General features: G+C 28.8%; 5 protein-coding genes across 8 annotated transcripts; 1 reads left to right on the forward strand and 4 right to left on the reverse strand.

The window, feature by feature from the left end:
- Window positions 1–2844: 2844 nt before the first annotated feature.
- On the reverse strand, window positions 2845–4014 carry LOC106770995 (heavy metal-associated isoprenylated plant protein 39-like). The gene is made up of 3 exons (XM_014656863.2): window positions 3880–4014; window positions 3670–3745; window positions 2845–3428 (listed from the first exon to the last, which is right to left on the reverse strand). The coding sequence occupies exons 1-3, from the start codon at window positions 3883–3885 to the stop codon at window positions 3097–3099; spliced, it is 414 nt and encodes a 137-aa protein (XP_014512349.1). The 5' UTR covers window positions 3886–4014; the 3' UTR covers window positions 2845–3096.
- A 1537-nt stretch (window positions 4015–5551) lies between these two features.
- LOC106771638 (heavy metal-associated isoprenylated plant protein 12-like) lies at window positions 5552–6320 on the reverse strand. Its single transcript, XM_022785030.1, has one exon. The coding sequence runs from the start codon at window positions 5989–5991 to the stop codon at window positions 5572–5574; it is 420 nt and encodes a 139-aa protein (XP_022640751.1). The 5' UTR covers window positions 5992–6320; the 3' UTR covers window positions 5552–5571.
- Window positions 6321–12035: 5715 nt separating this feature from the next.
- On the forward strand, window positions 12036–15619 carry LOC106771022 (protein REVEILLE 6). Of its 2 annotated transcripts, none has more exons than XM_014656902.2 (8): window positions 12036–12340; window positions 13364–13421; window positions 13893–14016; window positions 14093–14266; window positions 14390–14488; window positions 14632–14741; window positions 14828–14887; window positions 15186–15619. In XM_014656902.2, exons 1-8 carry the CDS (start codon window positions 12132–12134, stop codon window positions 15267–15269), a joined length of 918 nt encoding a protein of 305 aa, XP_014512388.1. In that variant the 5' UTR covers window positions 12036–12131; the 3' UTR covers window positions 15270–15619. The 2 variants fall into 2 exon arrangements, with proteins under 2 accessions (XP_014512388.1, XP_014512389.1); XM_014656903.2 differs by having other exon boundaries at window positions 15191–15619.
- A 133-nt stretch (window positions 15620–15752) lies between these two features.
- LOC106770643 lies at window positions 15753–19037 on the reverse strand. 3 transcript variants are annotated; one of them, XM_022785585.1, is made up of 7 exons: window positions 18558–19037; window positions 18057–18131; window positions 17908–17960; window positions 17667–17779; window positions 17432–17537; window positions 16468–17355; window positions 15753–16374 (listed from the first exon to the last, which is right to left on the reverse strand). In XM_022785585.1, exons 1-7 carry the CDS (start codon window positions 18629–18631, stop codon window positions 16274–16276), a joined length of 1410 nt encoding a protein of 469 aa, XP_022641306.1. In that variant the 5' UTR covers window positions 18632–19037; the 3' UTR covers window positions 15753–16273. The 3 variants fall into 3 exon arrangements, with proteins under 3 accessions (XP_022641306.1, XP_022641308.1, XP_022641307.1); XM_022785586.1 differs by having other exon boundaries at window positions 16254–16366; XM_022785587.1 differs by lacking the exons at window positions 17908–17960; window positions 18057–18131; window positions 18558–19037 and having other exon boundaries at window positions 17432–17562; window positions 17667–17776.
- Window positions 19038–19914: 877 nt separating this feature from the next.
- LOC106770644 (probable polygalacturonase) lies at window positions 19915–22876 on the reverse strand. The gene is made up of 6 exons (XM_022784832.1): window positions 22850–22876; window positions 22408–22749; window positions 21157–21277; window positions 20864–21038; window positions 20707–20777; window positions 19915–20612 (listed from the first exon to the last, which is right to left on the reverse strand). The coding sequence occupies exons 1-6, from the start codon at window positions 22874–22876 to the stop codon at window positions 19915–19917; spliced, it is 1434 nt and encodes a 477-aa protein (XP_022640553.1).
- Window positions 22877–24489: the final 1613 nt, after the last annotated feature.

The following is a 24489-nucleotide window of genomic DNA, read 5'->3' on the forward strand; positions in this document are numbered from 1 at the left end:
AAAATATAAAAATATAAATTACATTTTTTATTTTTATTGATAAAAAAATATAAATTTTGTGATAAAAAAATTGTCTTAAAAAATTAATTATTATTATTTTTTTTATGTGAACAGTTTTTTTTATTAATATTTTATTATTAAATAAAGTTTTCTTGACAAGACGAGATAGTTGAACTGAAACTAGAGAAGATGTAAGAGTAGATACAGCTCTCACAGTTAACTGAACTGTAACTCTTACAAGTTCAGAAAACTGAACCATAAAGTGGTTCAGTTTTTTTTAATATAATATAGTACAATTAAGTACAAATCAATTATTTTTGCCCAACCCTATTTCTAAGTAATGGGTTATGATCTGACCATAATTAGGGTTTCATGCATTAATCTCATGCTCATTTTAAAACCTATAAATGAAGTCAAAGATAAAAAAAATAATAATTACATTTATTACAAATTTAAAAGTGTCATAATCGGATCATATCAATTACTAATAAGAGTGTCTTAGACAATACACTTCGATTTAAACTATATTAGAAAAAAGATCTGAAGTAAAAACATTTAGAATTATCTAAATTGACTTGAAAAAAAGTGTAGAAGAATATTTTGTGGACAATCATTTACTGTACACCCAAAACATCATCAATAAAAATTTGCTCCATAACTTTTAATCACGAAAAAAAATATATATATTAAGGATTAGTTCAATAAATGTTAATTGTTTAGTCAATATGTTGTAGACTGTGTCCAATTCTAATTAAACACAAATAAAACTTATTATAAACTTAGGGAATAATTACGGATGGATTGATAGTTAATGCCTTTCACAACACAATATTAAAGGTGATGAAAAAATATATCAAAACTATTAAGATAATACATTAAAAGTTAAACACGTGAATATCAATATAAAAAAAATTATTAAATAACAGATAAACTTATAGACCAAAATAATTACTCATTATACTAATTAAGTTTAATATCTTCTATAAATTAAAAATCATTAGTATTTAAAATAATTCTTATCACTAATAATTTCTTTATAAATTATAATTTAATTAGTTTTTAATATTAATTATCAAAATTTTAACTCTTTATTATTATTAATTTTAAATTAATTTAATTTTTGAATTACTAAATTAAAGACTTATTTATAATTAATAAAAGTAAGTAAATAAAATTTTAAAAACTAATACAAGAGACGAATTTAGATTCCTAATCATATATTTTTTTTATTAATAATAAAACCCTTTTTAAATATAAATAATTTTTAGTTTGTATATAAATAATGTCTAATTTAGTTAATGTAACGAAAAATTATTTTTTATCTTTAAATTTAATTATTTTTTAATAATTTGGTATTAAATTTATTAATTAAGTTATCTTCATTTTTTTTATATCTTTCAAAAGACCAAATTCCCTGCATTCATACCACTGAATATTATATAAATATTTGAATGTTAAAACATCACACAAATTCATGTAAACCGTAAGTTAAAAAATATTAAAATATAGAAAATGATATTTTTTATTTCCTTGTAAAAGTTTTAAACTAATTTTACTATATATTTTTAAATTAAACTGTAAGATATGGTAATTAAATATTTATAAATATATTTTACTTTTGTAATATAATAAAACATAAAAAATTTATTTATTTAATTTTGATAATTTATGTTCATATATTTTTATTACGAGATATACCATTTTATTTGTTAAAATTGGGAAATAATTTATATTTTAATTTAAATTTGATTCCAACTTTGAGATGTAATTTTGTTATTTTATTTTTTATGCTAAATTATTTAAAAAATATATTAATATATAATCAACTTTATTTATTACAAACTTTTCTTTCATATTTCACTTCCTTTTTTTAATCCAAACAATCTGATTTTTTTTCTTTTTTTTCCTTCATTTTCTTTTCTAATTTTATTCTCTCGAACCCACTCCTTAAAAGACATCTGGACCACTTAACATAAAAAAAAAATCATTTTCCATTGTTCAATTCATCTTCTTTATTATTGTTGTGGTGCAACAAAACTCAAATTATAAGACATGTGGTTAAGCTTTACAAGGATCCTTCCCTTCCATTTCCTTACACTCTTTTTTTTTTTTGTGGTGAAGGTTTTTTTCAATCAAATTGAAAGATTCCCTTATTGGCAGCTTATGTAAATAATTGAGGTCGATGTTTTATATCTTTATTCTATTATTTAATTTAATGTTATGGTTTTCAATTATATGTAATATAGGAATATCTCCATTGAGTAGATTGTTTATGTTCATGGTTCATAATAAAAATTTGGATTTTAAAATTGAAGTAGAATGTTATATTTATTTTTTATAACTTCATAATTATATGAATTAAATTAATTTAGAGCGTACGATTCAATATTATAAATTATTTCAAATTATCATTTAAGAATAATTAAAATAATTATTTATTTTAAGAGTGTGTGTATTGTTGTATATGCCTGTCTGTCGGTTTGTTTGAGTATCTATCACTGTGTGTCTGTTATATGTGTCCACGTTTGTAGATCTTTATGTCTTTGTTTTCTTAAATTATCCTTAAAATGTAAAAGTAATACTCTAAAATATGAAAATATTTACAATTTTTGAAGACATAGGTAAGGTTAATATTAGAAATAAAATATTTTAAATTGTTTGAAATCATTTTAGTTGAATTTTAAATATATGCATATTTAATTAATATTTCTTTATTTTTGTCGTAATATTACTCATATTTAAAATTATATTCAAGTACAAATTGAATGTAAAAGCACGCTGTCTTTAATGGCCTAAAAAGAAAAACATTAAGGCAGATGATATCGAAAGAAACACAAGTATACATAATTAAAAATACACTCAAATTTACTCAATTGCTGAATTTTCCACAGTTCTTACATACAAATAAAATATCAAGATTATGCATAAGTTTTACGTGAAACTAAAAAAAAAAAAAAAAAAAAAAAAAACTCCAATCCTTTACACCATGATACCTCAGTGGCTTGAGCAGCTATCCCCCAGTTTAAATCATTACAAGAAACGGGGAAAAGAGAAATACAGGATTTTTCTTTTGTATGCAACTCGGTAGTAACAAAATTAGACAATGACACAGCCATTAGGATCCTCTTCCACACTTATGGCGCTGTAATACGGATTGTATTGTGGTTTCATCTGATAATAATATCCATACGTTTGATAGAATTTGAGCGGATCTATAACAGTTTCTTTTGTAGAATCTTTCTTTTCTTCTTCCTTCTTTTTATTATCATCCTTTTTAGGTTCTTCTTTCTTTTCCTCTTTTGCAGGTCCAACAGAAACTATGTCAGCGTGACAGAACTTCCTTAGCTTCGCAACTACTTGTACTGGATCAATGTCCCCAATCAAGGTCAATTTCTTCTCTTTCATGTCCACTGAAACTGACTCCACACCTGCAACAGTATTTCAAATACAATTTTAGTAATTCAGTCATTCATGCTATATTCTTAGGAGTTTATTTCAAATAAAAACCAGTTTCAGTAGTTGAGTGAAACAAAACAAGTTACAATACTATCTTATATTGTTTTCCCCTTTATCTTTTCATTTTGATTTTCTCAAGTTTTTCAGCACTGAAAACAGAGAAGCTAAAGAGAAACCAGGAATTTCAAAAGTTGAATAAATTGAATCAAATACCTGAAATGCCAGAGACAGCCTTCATAGCCTTTTGCTTGATTTTGTCTTCATGTACATCCACCTTCAACACAACTTTCTGTTACAGCAAATCAAACACTTGTTAGGACTGTTCATAAACCATAAAAAGATGAAAACAGAACACAGACTGAATTACGAGAATCGAACTGTGAATATCAAAGAAGAATTATGAGCTGAAATTGGAACACTAACCTTCATAGTTGTTGAAGTTTGTGAGAGCTGAGATGAAAAACGCGAAAGAGAAAACGGAGTTGAAAAAATATGTGAATGAGGAAGAGTTGATTTTTCAATTTGAAAAGGAAGTTGTGATATGAATGAAGATAGGCTTGAGGAGCATTTATTTATATAGTGGAAGATTGTGAGTGGTGAGAGAAGCACGACCAAGTCAAGGCCACTCAAATGGTTTTGCTTTTCCTTTCTCCAACTTAAAACTACTGTTTTCCCCACTACTAGCTCGCTTATACTGTTTAATTTTATTTTAAAAATCAAACTATGTAGTAACTTTATTTAGTATTTATAAATTTCAGAATAGATTTCAAATTAATAACAATGTGATTATAATAATAATTATATTTTATCTTAAAATATTTGTGTTTTATATCGTTCAATCTATTAATTATGACTGTTTAACCTATTTATCTTCACCATTTGATTTTAAAAGTAATTCGTGATTATATTTATGACATGACTTTTTTTCAGTCTAAGGTTAATTCGGAGGGTCATATCATATATTATATTCTTTTAGAAAAAAGAATTAATAACTTAAAAATATATATTGAAAGAACACATCTGTTCTAGTCTTTAAATTCCAGAAGAGTGTTTAATTTTGAGGAATAATGGTTTCTTCTTTAAATTTGTTAGTTATTTATTTAACTTTATTCATAATTATGCATATTTTAAATTTGATAAAAATTGGCTTATAATTGTTTATTTAGAAATGTTGGGTAGAGATAATTATGTAGGAGAAAAGTATCGAAGAAGAAAAGGCGAGGAAAGCTTGGAAGAAAGTGTGACGTTGGTTCGCGTAAGGATCCGTAGGCGAGAAAATGAGTGGAGCTATCAAAATAATGGAGACGGCTTACGTTGCACGTATCCGCGTCAACTGTTCACAAGTAATACCTTTGACCGTCATCATGTAGAAAATATTATAATTCAATCTTTGCGTCGATATAAACTATTTCAAAATGTCAGAATAAATTTTGAAAATCGGTCAATCAGAGATAGAAAACAGATATTTAATATTTTTAATTTTCAGTTTTCCCTTGTTCTTAATTGTCTATTTCCGTTGTTAATTTGCCCTTTTAAATATTAACCGAATTTATTTTCTTATGCTAATTAACAATCCTACCTATTCTTAAATATTTATTATGTAAATAAAAATAGATATTGAAATATTAGTATCCTATTGTAGAATTGTGGAATCAGAAAGTTTTTAGAGGACTTTTTATTAAAAGAATAAATTTTGATTAAACAAGTTCGCTCAATAAATTTAAATTAATTGAGTAAATAATAGTTTATCAATTTAAATTATCATTGAAATAAATTTACTTAATAGATACTAATTCAGTTGTGTAATTTTGCATGTAAATAAATTAAATTTGTGTTGAAAATGTCGTATGAAATATGTATAAGAGAATTTATAATGGATAAGTGGACATAAAACTCATGTTACAAGTGATTAGATTTAAAGTTTCTTTTTTAAAATATCATTAAACTCATTCAAAGTGAAATTTAATATTAATTGAGTTTATCATGTTATTTGTTATTGATCATCATTAAATCATTATTAATGTCTAGTTCATGTTTAATATGTACACGGAAATGAGAAATACAATACTTTTGTTTGTTTTGTATTAATTTTTTGAGTCCATGGTAACAACAAAATTAGACAATGACACAAGCATTGGGATCCTCTTGTACACTTATGGCAGTGTAATATGGATTGTATTGTGGTTTAATCTGATAATAGTAGCCATAAGTTTGATAGAACTTTAGTGTGGAATCTTTCTTTTCATCTTCCTTCATTTTATCATCCTTTTTAGGTTCTTCCTTCTTTTCCTCTTTTGCTGCTCCAACAGAAACTATTTCAGTGTGACAGAACTTCCTTAGCTTGGCAAATACTTGTACTGGATCAATGTCCCCCGTTAAGGTTAATTTCTTGTCTTTCATGTTCATGGACCTGCAACAGTATTTCAAATACGATTTTAGTAATTGACCCTCAGTTTGTTTGAGCATTGAAAGCAGAGAAGCTAAAGAGAATTTGAAATTTAATTGAATACCTGAAATTCCAGAGACAGCCTTCATAGCTTTTTGCTTGATTTTGTCTTCATGTACATCCACCTTCAACACAAGTTTCTGTTACAGCAAAATCAAGCATTTAGTTTTGAAGTTCATTTATAGCATAAACAATAAAAAGAGATCACAGAGTGAAATATGAAGAAGAATTATGAGGTGAAATTGGAAGAGTGACCTTGATAGTTAGTGAAGTTGGAGGGAGAGTGGGTGAAAATGAAAGAATGTGAAAGATGAAGAGATGGTTTATGGTGGTGAGAAGGCATCATGTTACTTCGTGTTTGGATCCTCGAACGTTACTTGTGTACGACTGACTGGTCTTGGAGTGAATGATGACGATAACGTTTCCAACCACCTTCTTATCCTCTTCATAGTTAATTTTAAGGATAATGATATTTCGTAAATATTTTTTTAACGACATCCTCATTTATTCTTTATATTCTTTATTATTATTATTATTATTATTATTATTATTATTATTATTATTGATTATAAAATAATTTTAATGACAATAAATGATATTAAATGTTGTTAAAATATCATTATCTTAAATTAAGATAAATTCTATCTTTTAAATACAATTTCGAAATTTATTATTGATATTTCTATTAATTTAGGATATGTAAATTTTAAATCCTTCAAAATTATAAAATTAATTTTACAAAGATAGTATCATCATATAGTCAACAAATTAAATCAGGGTAAAAGAACCTCGTAAAAAATTAAAAATTATACTCCATTAAAAAAATATTTTTACATGTTTAAATTTTTTGTTATTTTTATTTATAATATAAACTATATATCTTTATATTTTACTATATAAAACTGAATTACAGAATGCAAAAGAAAATTTAAATTACTGATATTTTGTGTAAATGATTTGACTCAAATTTACTAAAAAAAAAAACTATTTATAAAAATATAGATACATTTTAAGTATCAATTAGAATAAAATTCAAATTGTTGATAAGCTTATATATATAACTATAAAATTATGTTTTAACATTTCTATGCCTCGAAGCTAACATTGTAATTTTTAATAATATTTAATATTTATAAAAGTGATTTATGATTAGTATTTATAATTCAATTAGTATTGGTTTTTAGACATGTATGTAAATTAATAAACAAAAAATCAATTTTATAAAATCTCTCTTGAAATGATATTGAAATTTTGTATTTAGTACTTATGTACACTTTTGATTAAATATAATTCACTCATAAGGGTCTAAGAATATCTTCAACTCATCAAATTTATGAAGGTTATAGATTAAGTTGAATTTAACCTACTTAAAATTGGAATTGGGCATTATGTTATATCATTATATATTTATTTTCTCAACTTATACTAGATTAGTTGGGTTTAATGTGAATATTATATATTTGAGACTGTTTCTTTCTGCACCCGTATCAAATTTCTTCTTATGCCTTATCATAAAAACATAGATTGTTTCCGGAGTTTGAAATATATATTTGAGGAAAAGGAAATCCGTAGTATTATTAATGAGTGTGTTTGGGAAGATATTTTCAAAATTAGTCTAGTGTGTTTTAGAAAGTAAAATTCAAAAATTCATATATTTGATGAGGGTGCAAGAAGAAATTTGATGTGACGAAAGAAGAAACAGTCTTCTACAAAGTTTCCATTCAAATAACAGACATTTTTTTCAATAAATTTGGTGGGATTTGAATTAAGTTTGGTAAGCCATGTTATCACTATATAACATTTTTATTTGTAGAAATTGAATACATAAAGTCTACAAGTAATTGGATGTTTTGCTGACAAAAAAAATTGAATAGACCACTTGATACTTGGTAGAAGGTTTGAAATTAATTAAATACATTTGAAGAACTGGTCGGATTAAAATGTATGCTATTTTACATTAATAAACTTGGATATGTGCAAATTGAGAAATTTTAATTATCATATGTAAAGAGTGTTTTAGATGAATTGTTTGATACATTTTAGACTTAACACCATGAGATATTTGACTTATTTGAAAGTGAATTTGGCTTGGGGAGAATGATGCATAATAGTTATTGAAAGGTTTAATTGCTTCTTTTGTCCCCAGTTTGGTTGGAGTGTGTCAAATTCGTCCCCCTTTTAGAAAAATGTCAATTTCGTCCCTATATAGAAAAAAATTGTGTCAATCAAGTCATCTCCGTTAAAACTCATTACTTTTAAAACTCACTTTATCCACTGCGGATCCATGAAGTGATTATTATTCAAAATTCACTTTAAGTTTTTAACACCATTAGTTTGTATTTAACGGAGATGATTTGATTGACACAAATTTTTTTTATATAGGGATAAAATTGACATTTTTTTAAAAAGGGGACGAATTTGACACACTTTAACCAAACTGTGGACAAAAGAAGCAATTAAACCTTATTGAAAATGTTTTAGTAGATGAAATTTTATTTGACGTATAATATTCACTCAACAGATTTCATTCAAAGAGTCCGACTGACTCGTTTTTAAATTTGATCATACTTGGCAAATTTTTGTGCATCGAGTGGATTAAAATTAAGAGGAATTACAAATTAAATTCGCTTAATAAATTTTATTGTGTTATACAAAATTAAAATGATTTTACTCTCATGCTTAATTGAATTACATGATTCCAAATTTATTAGAAATAATTGCATATGTTCTGAGCATGAATATATTAATGTTACACACAAAATATTCATATTTAAATGATGTATGATATTTTGAGATCAAATATATGGGAGGAATATGTACGTAACTTATTACTTAAAGCAGACACTCTTACTATATAAATTATCTGCATCGTGTAGATTAAAATATCAAATGAGGAATTGAAATCATTAGCATAATCACAAACATCTTCAGATATACAAACTTAAAACTTAAAGGTCTCTGTAAGTTATGCTTTATATTAGTCTTGCATTAATTGTCCGTTGTTCTCTATCATATATTGATTTGTGCTTAAATATATTGATGATCTATAATATGAAATAATTCAGATAAAGTATGATAAATCTTGTAATATTAGTTATTTTATGGATGGACTGAATTGCCAAGTCACCTTTTCATGTAACAATCTAGTTTGCTACACTAATAGTATTTCACAAGGAAAAAAAATACAAATTTAAAGAGATAATAAATAGAAAAATATGATATCCTATATATTTTTGTTCTAAATAGTTATATTTTACAAACCTGTATTAGATAATTATATCATAATAAAATTAAATACTAAATCAATTGTAAGAAATGATCATGAATTATAACAATAAAATTAACATTATAATAGTAGCAAAAATAATATACCAACGATATAACTTCATAAAAAAAAACAAGAAAATAATGTTTGAATATAAAAGTAAAAGTAAATACAGTTTAAATAGTAGTATTATTATAAAAAAAAAAATCAGAAAGAGTACCATGCCAAACCAGGTTCATAATCAACTGATGAATAATAAAAGAAATAAAAGCTAACTCCACAGTCAATGATTAATAAAAATAACAAAAAGTAATGTTAAAAGAACAAACGGGAGAAAAATGACATAAATATATTATAAATTATGTGTAAATTCTTTTTCTTTTGAAAATAAAGTGACCAACTTTGTAATATAGATAATTATCAATTGCAAATAATATATTAACATGAAAATAAAACAATAGAATTAAATTTCTCAACATACTACAGTAGTAGCTATTATTATTATTATTATTATTATTATTATTATTATTATTATTATTATTATTATTATCTTCCAAATGAAGCATGATTATATAAAATTAATTAAAATTACAATTTTTTATTGATAGTTGTTGCGACATGGTGGAAAAATTGAAGATTAATATTCAATTTTTCGTAGTATAGGTGAAAAATAACAATTATTTATAAATAAATAAATTTGTAAGAAAAGCAGAAAAATAACTTAAAAAGGAAAAAGTAGATAGATTAGAAATTTGGAAATGGTTACATCAACAATACACAGACATGGTAGCTTCGTGGAAGAAGAAAGGTTGGCTACATCTTAAAATATTCAGAGCTTCACGTTTTCTCCTTTTGCTTCATCCCCCACATGGCATGCTGCATTCAACAATAATTTTTTTTCATAATTTTATATCAGTTTACCAATAATTATTATCTTAAGTTGATTTTGTAAAAAATATTTAATCCTAAATTTATTTTCTAATAGTCTAATAATGTACCTCACTATTAGATATTCACAATACATAGTCTCGTGCATAAAATATCAATGTAAAAGGACATGTTAGAAACAAAATACAAATGGATATGTATCATTATTGTTTAACACATGAAAAATATTATATTTACCTATTTTTAAAATTTGAAAACTAATCTGTGTATATATTTAAAAAATTAATGAATTTTATTTTTATATATAAATTTAAAAACTAAAAACATATTTAATATTATATAAAATAATAAGATTGATGAAATAAAATATATTTATGAGTCACCTGGTAAACATAGAATTAACACTACTTGTAAACTAATAAAGAAAGTCCAACACATTAAATGCGCACACCAAACTCTGATGCTTTATCCTCCAAAATGATGCGATGATACTAATAAAAGAATAAAGTTACCACCTAACAACTTTAGAAATGGATAAGATTTTATGAGAAGAAAATTTAAAAAATATAATTTTCATGGAATATATATGTTGGATCATTCAAATGTTTTTTATTCTCTACATATAAGGGAAAGTGCAACAAACATAGAAAGAGAGACAAAGGAGCAGACTTAGCTATTCAAGGGTGAAAGAAACAAAAGGTAAAAGCAAAGACCTCAGAAAATCAGATGGATATGGGCCCATGATAAATTGATCGGGCCCATCAGAAAATATCTCCTGTGATATTATGTGGCCTAGCTTTCTGTGTCACTCACTACCTTACAACCAAGTAGGCCTTGTGGGTCATGGGCCTTTTGCCCTTAACCCGTCTTTCCTCGACACGTCACAAACCACTTAATTGCCGTTTTTTTCAACATTAATAACTAATATGGTTCGAGTTTTTAACTTTAGAAGACACATGACAAGAAATCATTTTAAAATATTAATATTTAATTTGTAAATATTTTAAGAAAAAAAAGTTGTTTATTTTAATGAATTAAATTTAAAATGATATTTTTGGCTTTGTTCCTAATCACGTGCAGTTAGGCTAGCGTGAATTCATGAATATGGAAAAGACATGATTTTGGAAATGAATAGATAAGTGCGAGTACTTGTAATGATAACATTAATCAATGTCTTGTCAAGAACAAAATTCAAAATCACATAATCATCTGTTTTGTATTATTCAAAATCAAACACAACATTATTAGTGTATCTCTATGAATGGTAAAATCATACGTGGCATGTCTCTCGTAAATAAATCATGCCAACTCAACTTCACAATTTGGAGATATTTTGCTCTAAAAAACACTGTCACTGTCTTCAATTCTATCATAAACTATCAAACTATAATTTGTCTCTAATTAGACTTACATTTGGGCAACCATATTATTAAACTTCACTTAAGAAACTAAGTCCCATGACAAGAACAAGTGTACAAGTGACGCATGCTCATAAAAATTAAATGATTCCACACTTTACAACTATCCATATTTTATACATAGGCTTTAGTCTCTACTCTCTTGAAAAAAAAAAAAAGAAATAAACCAAGTAAAAGAGAAAAAGAAAAAGGTCAAAACTAAGCGCAGGTTAAGTTATTTAATTAGAAAAAAAATATAATGAAGATAAAGTTGATGTATTTATTAATTATTAATAGTATTATAGAAAAATAGACTATGATGTAACTACAGTCAATTTTGTTTTTTCAAAATCTGTCATTTTCGACCTTTTGTTGGAGAGAGTAATTGGATTTGAAAAAGAATCTAAGAGTAATTAAAGATAAAACTAAATTTTAATAACATAACATAATATAGTGCGTTAAATAAAATAAAAGAAGCTTAATTAAAATAGGTAGTGAGGTGGCACGATAGGATTGGCGGTTGAGAAGTAGGAAGAGAAAGAAAAACAGAGTGCAATGGAAAAGTATCTCTTATAAGTACTATGTGGTTCTGTTCTGCTCTAACTAACAGCAGCATCTATCTGTTTGTACAAGATACAAAAACCTTAAAAGCTTGAAACTTACAACTAAGAGGAGGAACATGGTATCTAGAAACTCCAACCCTTCAGAGGCTTTCCACATGGACCCTTCTGCCATGTCGCTCCCCGGAATACTCCCTTTTGCCGCCGCTACCGGTGCCGATTCCCTTGAGGACCCTGCTAAGAAGACTCGCAAACCTTACACTATCACCAAGTCTAGGGAGAGTTGGACCGAACCCGAGCACGACAAGTTCCTCGAAGCTCTTCAGCTGTATGTCTATTTCACTTTTTTTTTAATTGGTTTTGTTTTAGAATGTAGTGTTTGGATTTTGAAGCTCAATTGAGACATGGATTTTAGTGGTATATCATATAAGAGGTTTCGAATTATTTCAGGGGCATGTGCTTATGATTAGGTATTTCCTATTTTTTACGGGTTTAGTGTTAGGGACAGGGTATGGTTTCTATTACTGTTATTGTTATTTGAAAATTACTCTGGCTTAGAACCATTTTCAATATGTTGAGTCACGTGACACATTGGATTCTACTGATTCGATGGCTGGTTTTGACTGTTCTGTATTGCATTGCTCGAGACTCGTTGAAAGAGAGAGAATCAGAAGGAAATTAGGCAGGTTTATTATTCTTTTTGAAATGTTTTTATTAGAAACTTAGATTCTTTCAAGTATCAGAGCATCATTTTATACTTATACATGAGCCACTTTGGAGGAGATGAATTTTGATACGTTGATTGGCAAGGATCTTGTACACTACATGGATAACTTCTTAGTTTAGCTAAAATATGAATTCCTCTGAATAATAGCAATAGTGTGGTAAATATATGATTTATCCATGATGTAATGCAGAATGATCATAGCTCAACTTACTGTAAATCCTTCTTCAGAAAATTATTAATTTGTTAATAGAAAAGAAAAGAATGTAATGATTTTCTAGACATTTCTACATAAATTTACATAATAAAAAAGAAAAGATAGAAATTAATGCTTGGGGACGTTAAGAAGTTCTCCTGACTAGAAAAGAATGAGAAGAAAACAGTGAGCGGTAGCTGTGAAAATGCAACAGAGCTCTTTCAATATTAAATTTTCCTTTAAATAACCATAGAAAAGGCACCTAAGAGAAGCCACAAACACAATTCAACAACAAATTTAAACACAACGTGACAACTTTGAAAATACTGTTGTTTCTCTCCAACCAAGTACAGCTGAAAAGTACCAAGTTGTTTAAATTGTAAATTCTGATAATACCTCATTTCATTTTGTTTCATTGGTTCTGGATGCAGATTTGACCGTGACTGGAAAAAAATTGAAGCATTTGTTGGATCAAAGACAGTTATCCAGGTAATTTCAAATGCAACCTTTGTCAGGAAATTTGTACTAGCTGTTTGGGTTAGTCATAAATGTCCAGGATTGAATAGAGCAGAATGGAGATGTCATGGATTAAAATTTGAGGACACTTAGTCATACGAACATTTATGTCATGTCAAGGAACCAACAACCCCAAAAGTTTAATTTGATAGATATAGGTTTGGGAATGGCTTTATTGTCTTAACTAGAAACATGCAATTTTTCTTCTGGGATACCACCGGTTGGCTAACTTGAAAAGAAGAAAATCTTTTGTGTTGTTAACGGAAAGAGAAGCCAAATATCCATTGGTTGAGTGTTTGTAGCTTAAATGGATTTAAAGAAAATAGGATATATGGAGGTTTTATTTATTTTGAGATTCCTACTATTTTTTTCAAAAGTTCCAATGTTAAATGGACACCTCAAATACCTATGAGAAGGGCTGAAAAATTACTACTGATTTTGCAGATAAGAAGCCATGCTCAGAAATACTTTCTAAAAGTTCAGAAGAATGGGACAAGTGAACATCTTCCTCCACCCAGACCAAAAAGAAAAGCTGCTCATCCATACCCTCAGAAAGCTTCAAAAAATGGTTTGAATATTCACTATATTTTCCATTTCATTATTTAATATGATTGTATCTAATAACTTTTAGTGATATCTGGCAGTTCCAGTGCTCTCACAAGTATCAGGAGGATCCTTACAATCATCATCGGCTTTGATTGAACCAGGTTACATAATGAAGCGTGATTCTTCAGCAATGCTTAAAACTCCTATTATTAAAGCTGCAGCGTCTTCCTGGTCAAACAATTCTCTGCAGAAAAGCACCAATTTATTGCATGGTACTAAACGCTGAACTTTCCATACTTCAACTTTGAATACATTATCATTGGAAATAGATGTTAATTAAATATTTTTCTGAAGGTAATAATCATTTATCGAGTTTATCATATCGTGTGTTTTAGGCCACAAAGTGAATAATTGTTGCAGTAACAATGAAAGTCCCAGAGGACAGTTGGTTGGTGAATCTAATGGTCAAGGGAATAATATCCATCCATTGAGAAGTAAGGGTTTAATGATTTTATTTCTAATTTTTTATGTTCTCGTCTGCAATTATTAGACCACATTTAATGTTGTACACATTAAATCACATTGGCAGTTTTCTTCTCTATATTTATAATGTTTCATCTTCCTGTTTTTAATGCAGTTCTTCCAGATTTTGGTCAAGTATACAGCTTCATTGGCAGTGTATTTGATCCAAATGTAACTGGACATCTGCAGAAACTGAAACGAATGGATCCTATAGATGTTGAGACAGTAAGTACTTGTGAACGTGCTTTCTTTTTAAAAATGATTCTTTCCGATTATTCTTCACGGCTATTTATTTGTAATTTCCTTTTCAGGTGCTATTGTTGATGAGAAACCTGTCTATCAATTTAGTAAGCCCAGATTTTGAGGACCATGTAAGTATTGTGACAACGATATGTAATTATCAATGCACCGTTTTTTCTTACTTGGGCCTCGCCCTTCTTTTAAGACAACGTCAAATTTTGATTATGTTTTCAAATACCTATTTTAGGGATTCTTAGCTTGAAATGATCCCTATATGTTCCTCATCTTTCCAAAACTTTCAAAAAATTGACTGGAATATTCTTCTTTATAGAAACTTGAATGACTGATGTTGACATCAAATTGGATGTTCAAGGAGAGAAGAAAAGATGATAAACATCTATATTTACGCATGTTGTGTTATTCATGCAGAGAAGGCTGCTTGCATCATATGAGGTGGAACCTGAGTCAGATAACTATTATATCAACGCAGATCGAAACATGCTTGAAGGGTAGTTGAAGAGTGTTACTTAGATAGCGGAGGCAGACAATGACTCTCTTTTTCGGCTGCTGAATGCAGTCGGGTCGAATGTTGCATGATGAGGTAAGATGCCTTGGCATGGAGGCTGATTGAAGTAAATGCTACCGCTCATCATTTTAGCTGTGGAAGACTTTTTAAAATTCCCACAATTCAAATCAGTTTTTTTTATATGATAAAAGAAACTGTAGAGATGTATAGGGTACATAGTTTTGCATAGTATGCACAGATATATGTGCTCTAGATTTAGCTAGAAGTGTAGTATCTGAAAAGAGAGACAATTCCCCATTAAAAACTTTCTAACGGTGTACAGTATAGATTTTTGTAACACTGGGGGTATGAAATGAACATTTGAAATAAGAACTCAACCGAGAATGATGTTTTCAACTCATATACCTAACATTATTGGATTGGAGAATTATGTTTTAACTCTTTATGCACCAAAACAGTGTCATTGATTTAACTGACTGGAGGAAGTCTGTCTCTCACTTCGCTCATTTGTATGATAAAAGGACACTGCTTCCTGGAAGAATTCCTTGTGATTTCCTTTTAAGTCTCTGGTTAATTTGGTGAAAGAATAACTAGACATCCAACAGAATATTGAAAATGACCACAGTTTCATTTGTCACATAAGGAATACAAAATGCTACACGGTAAAGGCTGAGACAACCAAATTTATAGTCACTCATGAAGAAACACGGTTCAGTCCGTCACTCTTACAAATAATGGACTGATTTTTTACAAAGAGCACATGAATGTATTCAGAAAGTTTCGGACTTACTGTACTAACTGCCTATACACATGTTGTTTACTTTTAGATTTCTTTGTCGTGTCATGAAATATTTCAAGTAATGAATTTTTAATGTACTATATCTAATTCAGACAGTAACCAGAAGAAAGCTTCACAAATGTTTCACTACAAAAAATGGAATAGTCAGGTTAGAATACCCAGCCATTGTTGGCTGTCGTCGAAAGTCTGATACTAGAAACCTTGCATATGAGGACGGCGGTGATTTGCTCGCAATTTCATTTCAATGCAACTGTCAACTGGAGTTGGATTGATGTTACTATCACCCTGAAAGTCTAACGATGGGTAGAATATTATTAGTAACTATCCCACCTTTTAAATTTCGGTTCAACATAACTCGTACAAAACATTATGAAGTGATTGCTTACCGAGACTTGGTTTTACAAAATCCCCGTAGTTTTTTGGCTCCTGATACGCGAAGGTTCCAGTCGGCATCGAATTTAGATTTTGTGTGCAAGAAGCCATCTGGAGTGCAGGCAGATGCAGTGGAACTCCACTTTTGGATACACTTAATGAGCAGACATGAAGTTTATCAGGATTTATAATCTGCTGGAACCTTGTTTTACTAACTTCATGATCAAACCTTTCCAGCTCGTCGTGATAAAGAGGGAAATGTTGAGAAAATGGGTTGGATGGGAAAGAGTGGGAAAAAAAAGAATGTACGGCCGAATCAATGGAGTTTATTTGAAATCTATTATGGTCCAGATGATCCTTCCTCTCTGGATTCAAATGATTGGAGCAGAACTCGGCGTGAGTTTGTTGGGCATGCGTAGAGTGGGAAAAGCAGCCCAATCCAGTTCCACGGTGCACCATTGGATCATCCACATTTGGTGTAGAACTTTCTTCGTTCAGTATAAATTCCACTAGCTTTTCAATCATTTCTCGTGGTGAGCTTGGACTAAACACCTCAGCTTCAATTGGACTCCTTTCAGCGGTACTAGACATGGAACTATCAACCACAGCCAAATTTTCCACATCGGACAGCAAGAATAGTTCGTCAAATGTAATTAAACTGTCTTCGTCAGGCAAGCAAAGTTCACAGCTCGAACTCGATTCTCCGTCTATGCTATCAGTGAAAGAATTTAATTTCAACTCCCGTCGCACGTGGAAATCAGGGCTGGATGGATTTTGCTTCATGCCTCTACAATAGACCGTAGATGATTCACAGTCATCAACCATTGAAGCGAGCTGTTTTTCCTTTTCCACACTAGTAGGAGACATACAAGCTTCTGAGGGACCACACGTTGAAATTCTTCCTGAAAAAATGACATAATAACCTTAAATGACAAGTTTACAGAGAAAATGAAGAAACGCATGAAAAGAGTTTTTGACCTTTTCTGCATATTCCCCCATCTGCTATCTCTTGATTTGCACACTCACAAGATCCAGATATGTCACCGTTAAGCAAGTTATTGCTATGTCTAGTTGAAGGAAGTGACTGAAAAACACCATGATAATGGACCCTTTAACACAATAGAAGTAAAAGGTTGCACGCCTCAATCTACTAAAGTTATGGAAACTATATTTACTCTGTTATTAATACATAAATATAAATCTCAAATTATACCTTGTAGCGACATGGAGGCCGGTATGGTTCATTACTTCTATGCAATAGACGATTAACATCACGAGGAACCTCTAGAGAAAAATTTTGAGGCACACTTTTTTGACACCTGGGATCTGTGTGAAAAGCATGAATAGTTAAAGATACTTTCTTCAAACAAAACCACAATATGCGATAACAATCCATAATACACAATAATGATACGAAACTCTAAAGTAGAGTTACAAAAACCAAAATTACACACCTGGAACACATAAACGTAAAGAGAAAAGTTCGGATGCCTTGTCATCAACCAAACTGTTGGAGAAAGATGGACCAAATAATTAATATTCTAAAAACACAATGGCATACGAGGGTTTTTTCTTTAACCATGAAATTGAGGACTGAGCTTACGAAGGAAACTTCACTATGAGGTCCGCTCGGTCTAAGGAGAGAAGAAATTCTCTTGTGTATGAAATTTTTAAGCGCCTGCAATACAAAATCAAACAAAAGGATCTTAATCAAATTAGAGACATAACTACGTGTTACTTAATAGCTAAGAAAAATATTACAGTATCACTAAGCCAAAATTTTCACCACTAGATGCATAACTCTGGGATCCTCACCAAACTGAAGCCTACAGTCATAACAAAATAAAAATCTACAAGGATTTTAATGATTATAAAAAAGTAAAGGTGAAATGTGAGTCAATAGTTTCTCAGATAAAGAAGGTTCATTGTAAAAACAAAGAAATAAGAAATTTCTAACAAAAAATAAAAGAAACACCGCACGATATGCTTAAATGCAAACAAGAAATCAAGAAACTATAGTAATAGTTGGAACAAAGAAAATATTAATAAATAATCATTCGGATCAAGAAAATATTGATATAATAAATCATTCATTGAAGTTTACTTGTTAGGATCTCGGACGTGAACATCCGAAGGAGACGTAGTAGAGAATGTAGCAGTTCCATTTTCTTGGCTCATTTTTCTCAGGAGAATAAGTCGTCAACGATTATTGACTCAAAAGGCTGTAACCTTTCCAATAACCTAGTGCTGTTGAAGTTACAAGACTTGGAGTTGGCCTTGGACTTGGACAGACTGCATAGACCTTTCAAGAACGCGGTTAACTTGTGAAGAAGAAGCTGCTGCTAAACCTAAAACAGAAGACATTGTTTCTAAGACTGAATTCAATGGTGTAGTGCTATCCGCAATTTTCTTTTCCGAATAGAAAAATCACAAAAGAAAATAGCAAAGACAAGAATAGCCGGAACGCCGCCGTCACGAAGTGGAGGAGGTGGCTGAGGAGAAAATTAACAGTTTTCACAGGAAACATGTGATATGGAAGAGAAAAAGGAAAACCTTGGTGAGGAAGTTAGTAAGTGTGAGAATATATGTTGGAATTTTTATATAATGATAAAAAAAAAATTGTTAATCTTAACATACTCTTAAAATTAAGACTTTTATATTATTGATCAATCAAACATTATTTATTTTTAAATTTTGTATCCCAAATGAATTACTGTACTGTTATTTATTTTTCCTTTACTGAAATATTGACATATTGTTACTGATAAAGAAGAACGGCAATTATATAAAATGAAAAATAAATCGAAAGGTAAATTTGAAAATAAAATGCAAATATGAAGTTAGAAATATAATTAAGAGTGGTTGAATGAATGCTTAATAAGGAAATAAATAAATATATGTATGTATGTATCTATTTCTTCACATGTAGTGATGCATTTAAGAGTATTTGTTTGTTTGCAGAGTTTGGTATTTAAGAAGAGTAATACAAACTAAACCTCTTTTTGTTTGTTTCTTTGCACTTATTTTATTAGACTATGGAAATGCAAGGGAGTCATGTGTTTCTATTAACTGAATAGATTTGCAAAGAAAATTCATTCCTATCATAATTATTATTTTTGTCTTTAATGTTTTTTCTTTGTCTTTTTACTTTTTCATTTTTCTACTGGTTTTTTCTTTTTATCTTTTTCAATGTGCTTTTTCACTTTGACTAGAGTCAAATTATCACTTGACTTTATTTAAACTAATCCTAATTTTATTTCATATTAATTTATAAAAATCATATTTTAATTTACCATTTTTCTCTTTACCAAAATAACTCATTTTTAAAATATTTTTCTCCTCAAATTCACTCTTCTAAATCTACTCTATTTTTTTTTTTAATATTTTGATTTTATTTCCTTAAAGCAAGTGCTTGAATGCAATACAAAAATAGTAATTAAAATTGAAACACATTCATGTCATTAGAAGAAGGCATTGGTAGAACAAGACTTGAGCTTAACAGATTCAATGGGCAGAGAGTTGATTGGAAAGGGACACTGCAGTTGCTCTTTCTCTGGCAACAATTGACAAGGAGGAGGAGTGACCTTGTTTGTGACTCCAGAAACATCAGTGCAATTCCATTGATGCTTCTTTGGTTTTTCATTGAATTGGATGGTGACATTGGAGATGCAAATATTGGTGAAAGGGTTGTTAGAAATTCCTTGGAGTCTTGCAGACATCTTGACCTGTGTTGCAACAACGTCTCTGTAATTTATCCCAGTAATGTTGGGTAGTGCTTTGGGATCATAGTATGGATCAGGGTGTGATTTGTAAGAGCCAGTCATCCAAAACACATACTTCATGGTTGTCAGGTTCATTCCTTTCACAAATATGTCTTTCACATACCCACCTCTACCCACTGCTGTTTTGATTGTGATAGCTGATTCAGTGTTGATGGCAGTCAGATCTTCAGCTCTAACATCAGAGATTCCTCCAGACATTTCACTGCCTAAAGCAATCATCGCACTATCAGGGGATATACAAGTAAGCCTTTTAATCACTATGTGTTGAGATGGCATTCCAAATTTGATCCCATACTCATCCCATCCACTTTTTATTGAAACGCAGTCATCACCAGAAACAATGTAGCAATCTTCAATACTAACATTTGTACATGAATCTGTGAAGAAAACGAAAAATGTCATCGAATAATAGAACATCCATGGTTGTCAACTGATTATATATATGATAAAGTCTGGTCAAAAAAATGTTACCTGGATCTATCCCATCTGTGTTGGGAGAGTTTACTGGAGCATTAATGGTAAGCCCTTGCATTATTATGTTACTGAGAATATACATAAAGCCTTGTGAACATAGGCAAAACAACAAAACAAGTTAAGAAATTTTAAGAAAAAAGGGTAATCTAATAACCTGCTGTAAATTGGATGGATAAAATAGGATGGAGAGTTGAGTAAAGTGAGAGATGATATCTGGATTTGATCAGAGTACATGAGCTCAATCATGTATGGCCTGGTCAGAGTCAACTTTTTGTTATGGAACTTCTTCCACCAATAAGCTCCTTGTCCATCAATGCTACCATTTTTACCTAAACAACAAATTTAAATTGCTCAGATTGATGAATGACTTCGTTGGATTTAAATAAACTAACAATTTTACAATTGTGTTTTTTACAAAGATGATGATGAAGTGAAATAGATAGATACCAGTAATTACAACATCAGTGAGGTTAGTTCCAAAAATTAGACTGCTAAACCTTCCATGAGGAGCATCTCTCCCTCTTCCATAAGAAGGTAACACAGGAAGATGAGGCCATTCCGATTCATTCTATCAATGTAATAATGGAACTGATGAACTTTAATTACATTATAAGAAAAGCAACATGTTTAACAATAACAAAATTAAAAGCACAAAATATTGTTCTCAAACTGCTGTTTAACTAACTCTTATTATGTGTACGACGTAAAATAAAGAAATGAGAGGAAATCACACACCAAAATAAATAAATAAAATGTTAAAACACATTCAAATAAAATATTAAAAATAACTTATGTATTTTAATATAAAAAACTAATCTATTTTAATTATCTCCGTTTCAAATGAATACAGTTTAAAATTTGTTTCACGTTAATAAAAATGAAAATATTATTTTTAAAATTATTTTATTAAAATATCTTTCTACCGTAGATAAATGAATTTCTTATATATGAATAGACAACAAATGAGATGTTTGTATTTATAAGTGCATATTTTTTTTTTAAAAAAAGATAACCCATTATATATTTAATTTCATAAGCGAATTCAATATATTTCTTAAATAAGTGACTATTTTAAAAATTACTCATTTTAAATTTAAATAAATAACATGACAAATCGATTTGAAAAGAAATTATAAATAAAAGACATTAACATGGCTGAAATGTCAAAATTAGGCTGACTTTTCGTGAAATAAAGATAAATTTATTGTAAAATAAGAATGAAAAAAGGCATTTGGATTTGAAATTTATCCAAAAAATATAGTATCCAATATTCATGTAGTTGGCACAATTTTTTTTCTAGATTAAAAATTGGTGTCTGGAAAATTGAATTATGAATTCTGTTATTTTATGCAATGAAAATCTCTTCCTCTTTTTGTTTAAAAGAAAGAGAAATAAGAATAAAAGTTAAAGACTTTTTTTTTCTTTATAATAATGATTCAATATTTATTTATAATCAGTTCATCAATTCTAAACTATGTCAACGCTATATGACAGAAAAGACCACATTAAGATTTTTTTAAAGAAATACAGGAATCGCATTAGTAAAAAAAACGGAAAAAAACATTAATTATTATCATAAATATAGAGATAAAAAAATAATATTGAGTCAAAAATAAAAATCTAACTGAAAATTCAATTTCTCGAAAAGGTGTAATTTATGTAAAGATTTATGGTGGTAATGTTGGCTGAGAGGTATACCTGAGAGGCAAGAATAAGAGCTTTGTTGTGAAGAAAAAGAGTGAAATGGCTTGTGAGATTAAAGGGTCCCGTCAGCCATTTTCCGGGTGGCACTATGAGTTGTGCGCCGCCGTCAGATGCATAGTGACTGAGATTGCTTATTGCATTTCGAAAGGCTTTGGTATTGGATGTAACGCCATCACCGACTCCACCAAAATCTGTCAAAACTGCACTGTGCTTTCTGCAATTAATGCCTGGGTATTCAATTCCACCATTCGCCCCCTTGCTTTCTGCAACCTTCACTTTTTCTGATCCCAATATCACAATTACGGAGATCACACCAATCACCTGCACACAGTAACACTTCACTCATCGCAAAATCATCAACCAAAGCCCTCCAAACATCACTCAGACCATCCAAAATCAATGTGTAACATCAGAAAAACTATAAATACAAAATTACAATGGAATTCCCAAGTCGTGCACACATCTTCCTTCTTTGAGATGTGGCACAGTAGGTAAACAAGAGAAGAGACATCTATATATATATACACACTTTACAAATGATGAGGTGAATTTTGTAATATTTTTAAATAGTTAATAAGCCTAATAAATATTCAATGAACTTAAGTATATTCAATAAAGTAGTAAATATATATGGTACATTAATAATATCATTTATTGTATATATATTAATAATATAAGATCATCTTGATCATTACAAAAATTATGATATAAAATCTTATTTACTTATAAAGTATTTCATTATCTCACATCATTCTTAAAAAGATTAATACAAAAAATAAAAAATAAAAGAATCACATTTTAGTTAATTTTATTTGGTTGTTCATGTTTTTTTTTAAATATATTTTTCATTCTTATGATTCAATAATTTAATTAATACTTAAGGTTTTGAATTTTATGACATATAAAAAATGTTTTATTGAGAAGGTTTTGGAAATCTTCATTGCATATGTCTTGTGTGTGAGTTTTGCAATGACCATATCCCAGGGCTTTCCTACCGAAATATGCTAACATGACATGAAATTCAAAATCTTAGATCTTTAAAACATTTATTTTATCAATAATCAAGCAAAACATTTATTAAAATGTGAGACTTGTAAGATATGCGCATTTGAATAAAAGCCACAAAATTACCTATGATTATGATCCTTGTACGGACATGACCTTAAAAACTTAGGTCTTAAATTTATAACCATTGCAATAAAAATATCGTAACACTTAATATAATTATTCTTTTCTTTCAACTAACGTGGATTTGGGTGTATAAATTTTTTAAATCGTTACTTTTAATTAGTGTGAACAAAATGGTTTGGAGAAAGCATTTTGATAAATATATAACAATTATATAATATTAATTACTATGCCATATTTAATATATATGTTTGCGGTTAAGTTACCAATAAGTCTAATGTTACAGTTACAAGTCAAAGATGAATGACGTATAATAACTAATGTAACTCCTAATAAATTAATGAATGGTCCGTCACCATCAAGTTAACAAACTTATTACAAATTAATTTAACAAGACAACTCTTTCTATTGGACAACATTCCAATTCAAAAAATGTTGCGATTTAATTGTTAATTGACCAATCCAGATAATTATTATTAGGAGATAATTGATACAAGGACATAATTAAAATTGAAATTTATATATATATATATATATATATATATATATTAGGTTTTATTTTAATTGAAACTTATTTATTAAAAAAGTAAAGAATGCAATAGAAAATACTTTTAATTTTTAATTAGGTTTTAATTTTGTTTTAATTGAGTGTGTTGCGATTAACAACACATATAAGGTGATAAATTTTTAATTGCATTAACTTTTTAATCAAGTTTTATTTAACTTAATACATTCACCTAAAAGTGAACAATGGTGCAACGAACAATTTAGAAGAAAAAACAATTCACACAATTTTCCGATTTTGTTCAATGATCTATTGATTTTACTGTTTCATAATCATGGGATCTGAATAAATATCAGATAAAACATATGATTTTACACTTTAAATATTGATTTTAACTATAACATGCAACACACATGTAATAACAAGCTTACTTTATATGATTT

Source organism: Vigna radiata, chromosome 8 (assembly GCF_000741045.1).
Source record: "Vigna radiata var. radiata cultivar VC1973A chromosome 8, Vradiata_ver6, whole genome shotgun sequence".
Lineage (NCBI taxonomy): Eukaryota > Viridiplantae > Streptophyta > Magnoliopsida > Fabales > Fabaceae > Vigna > Vigna radiata.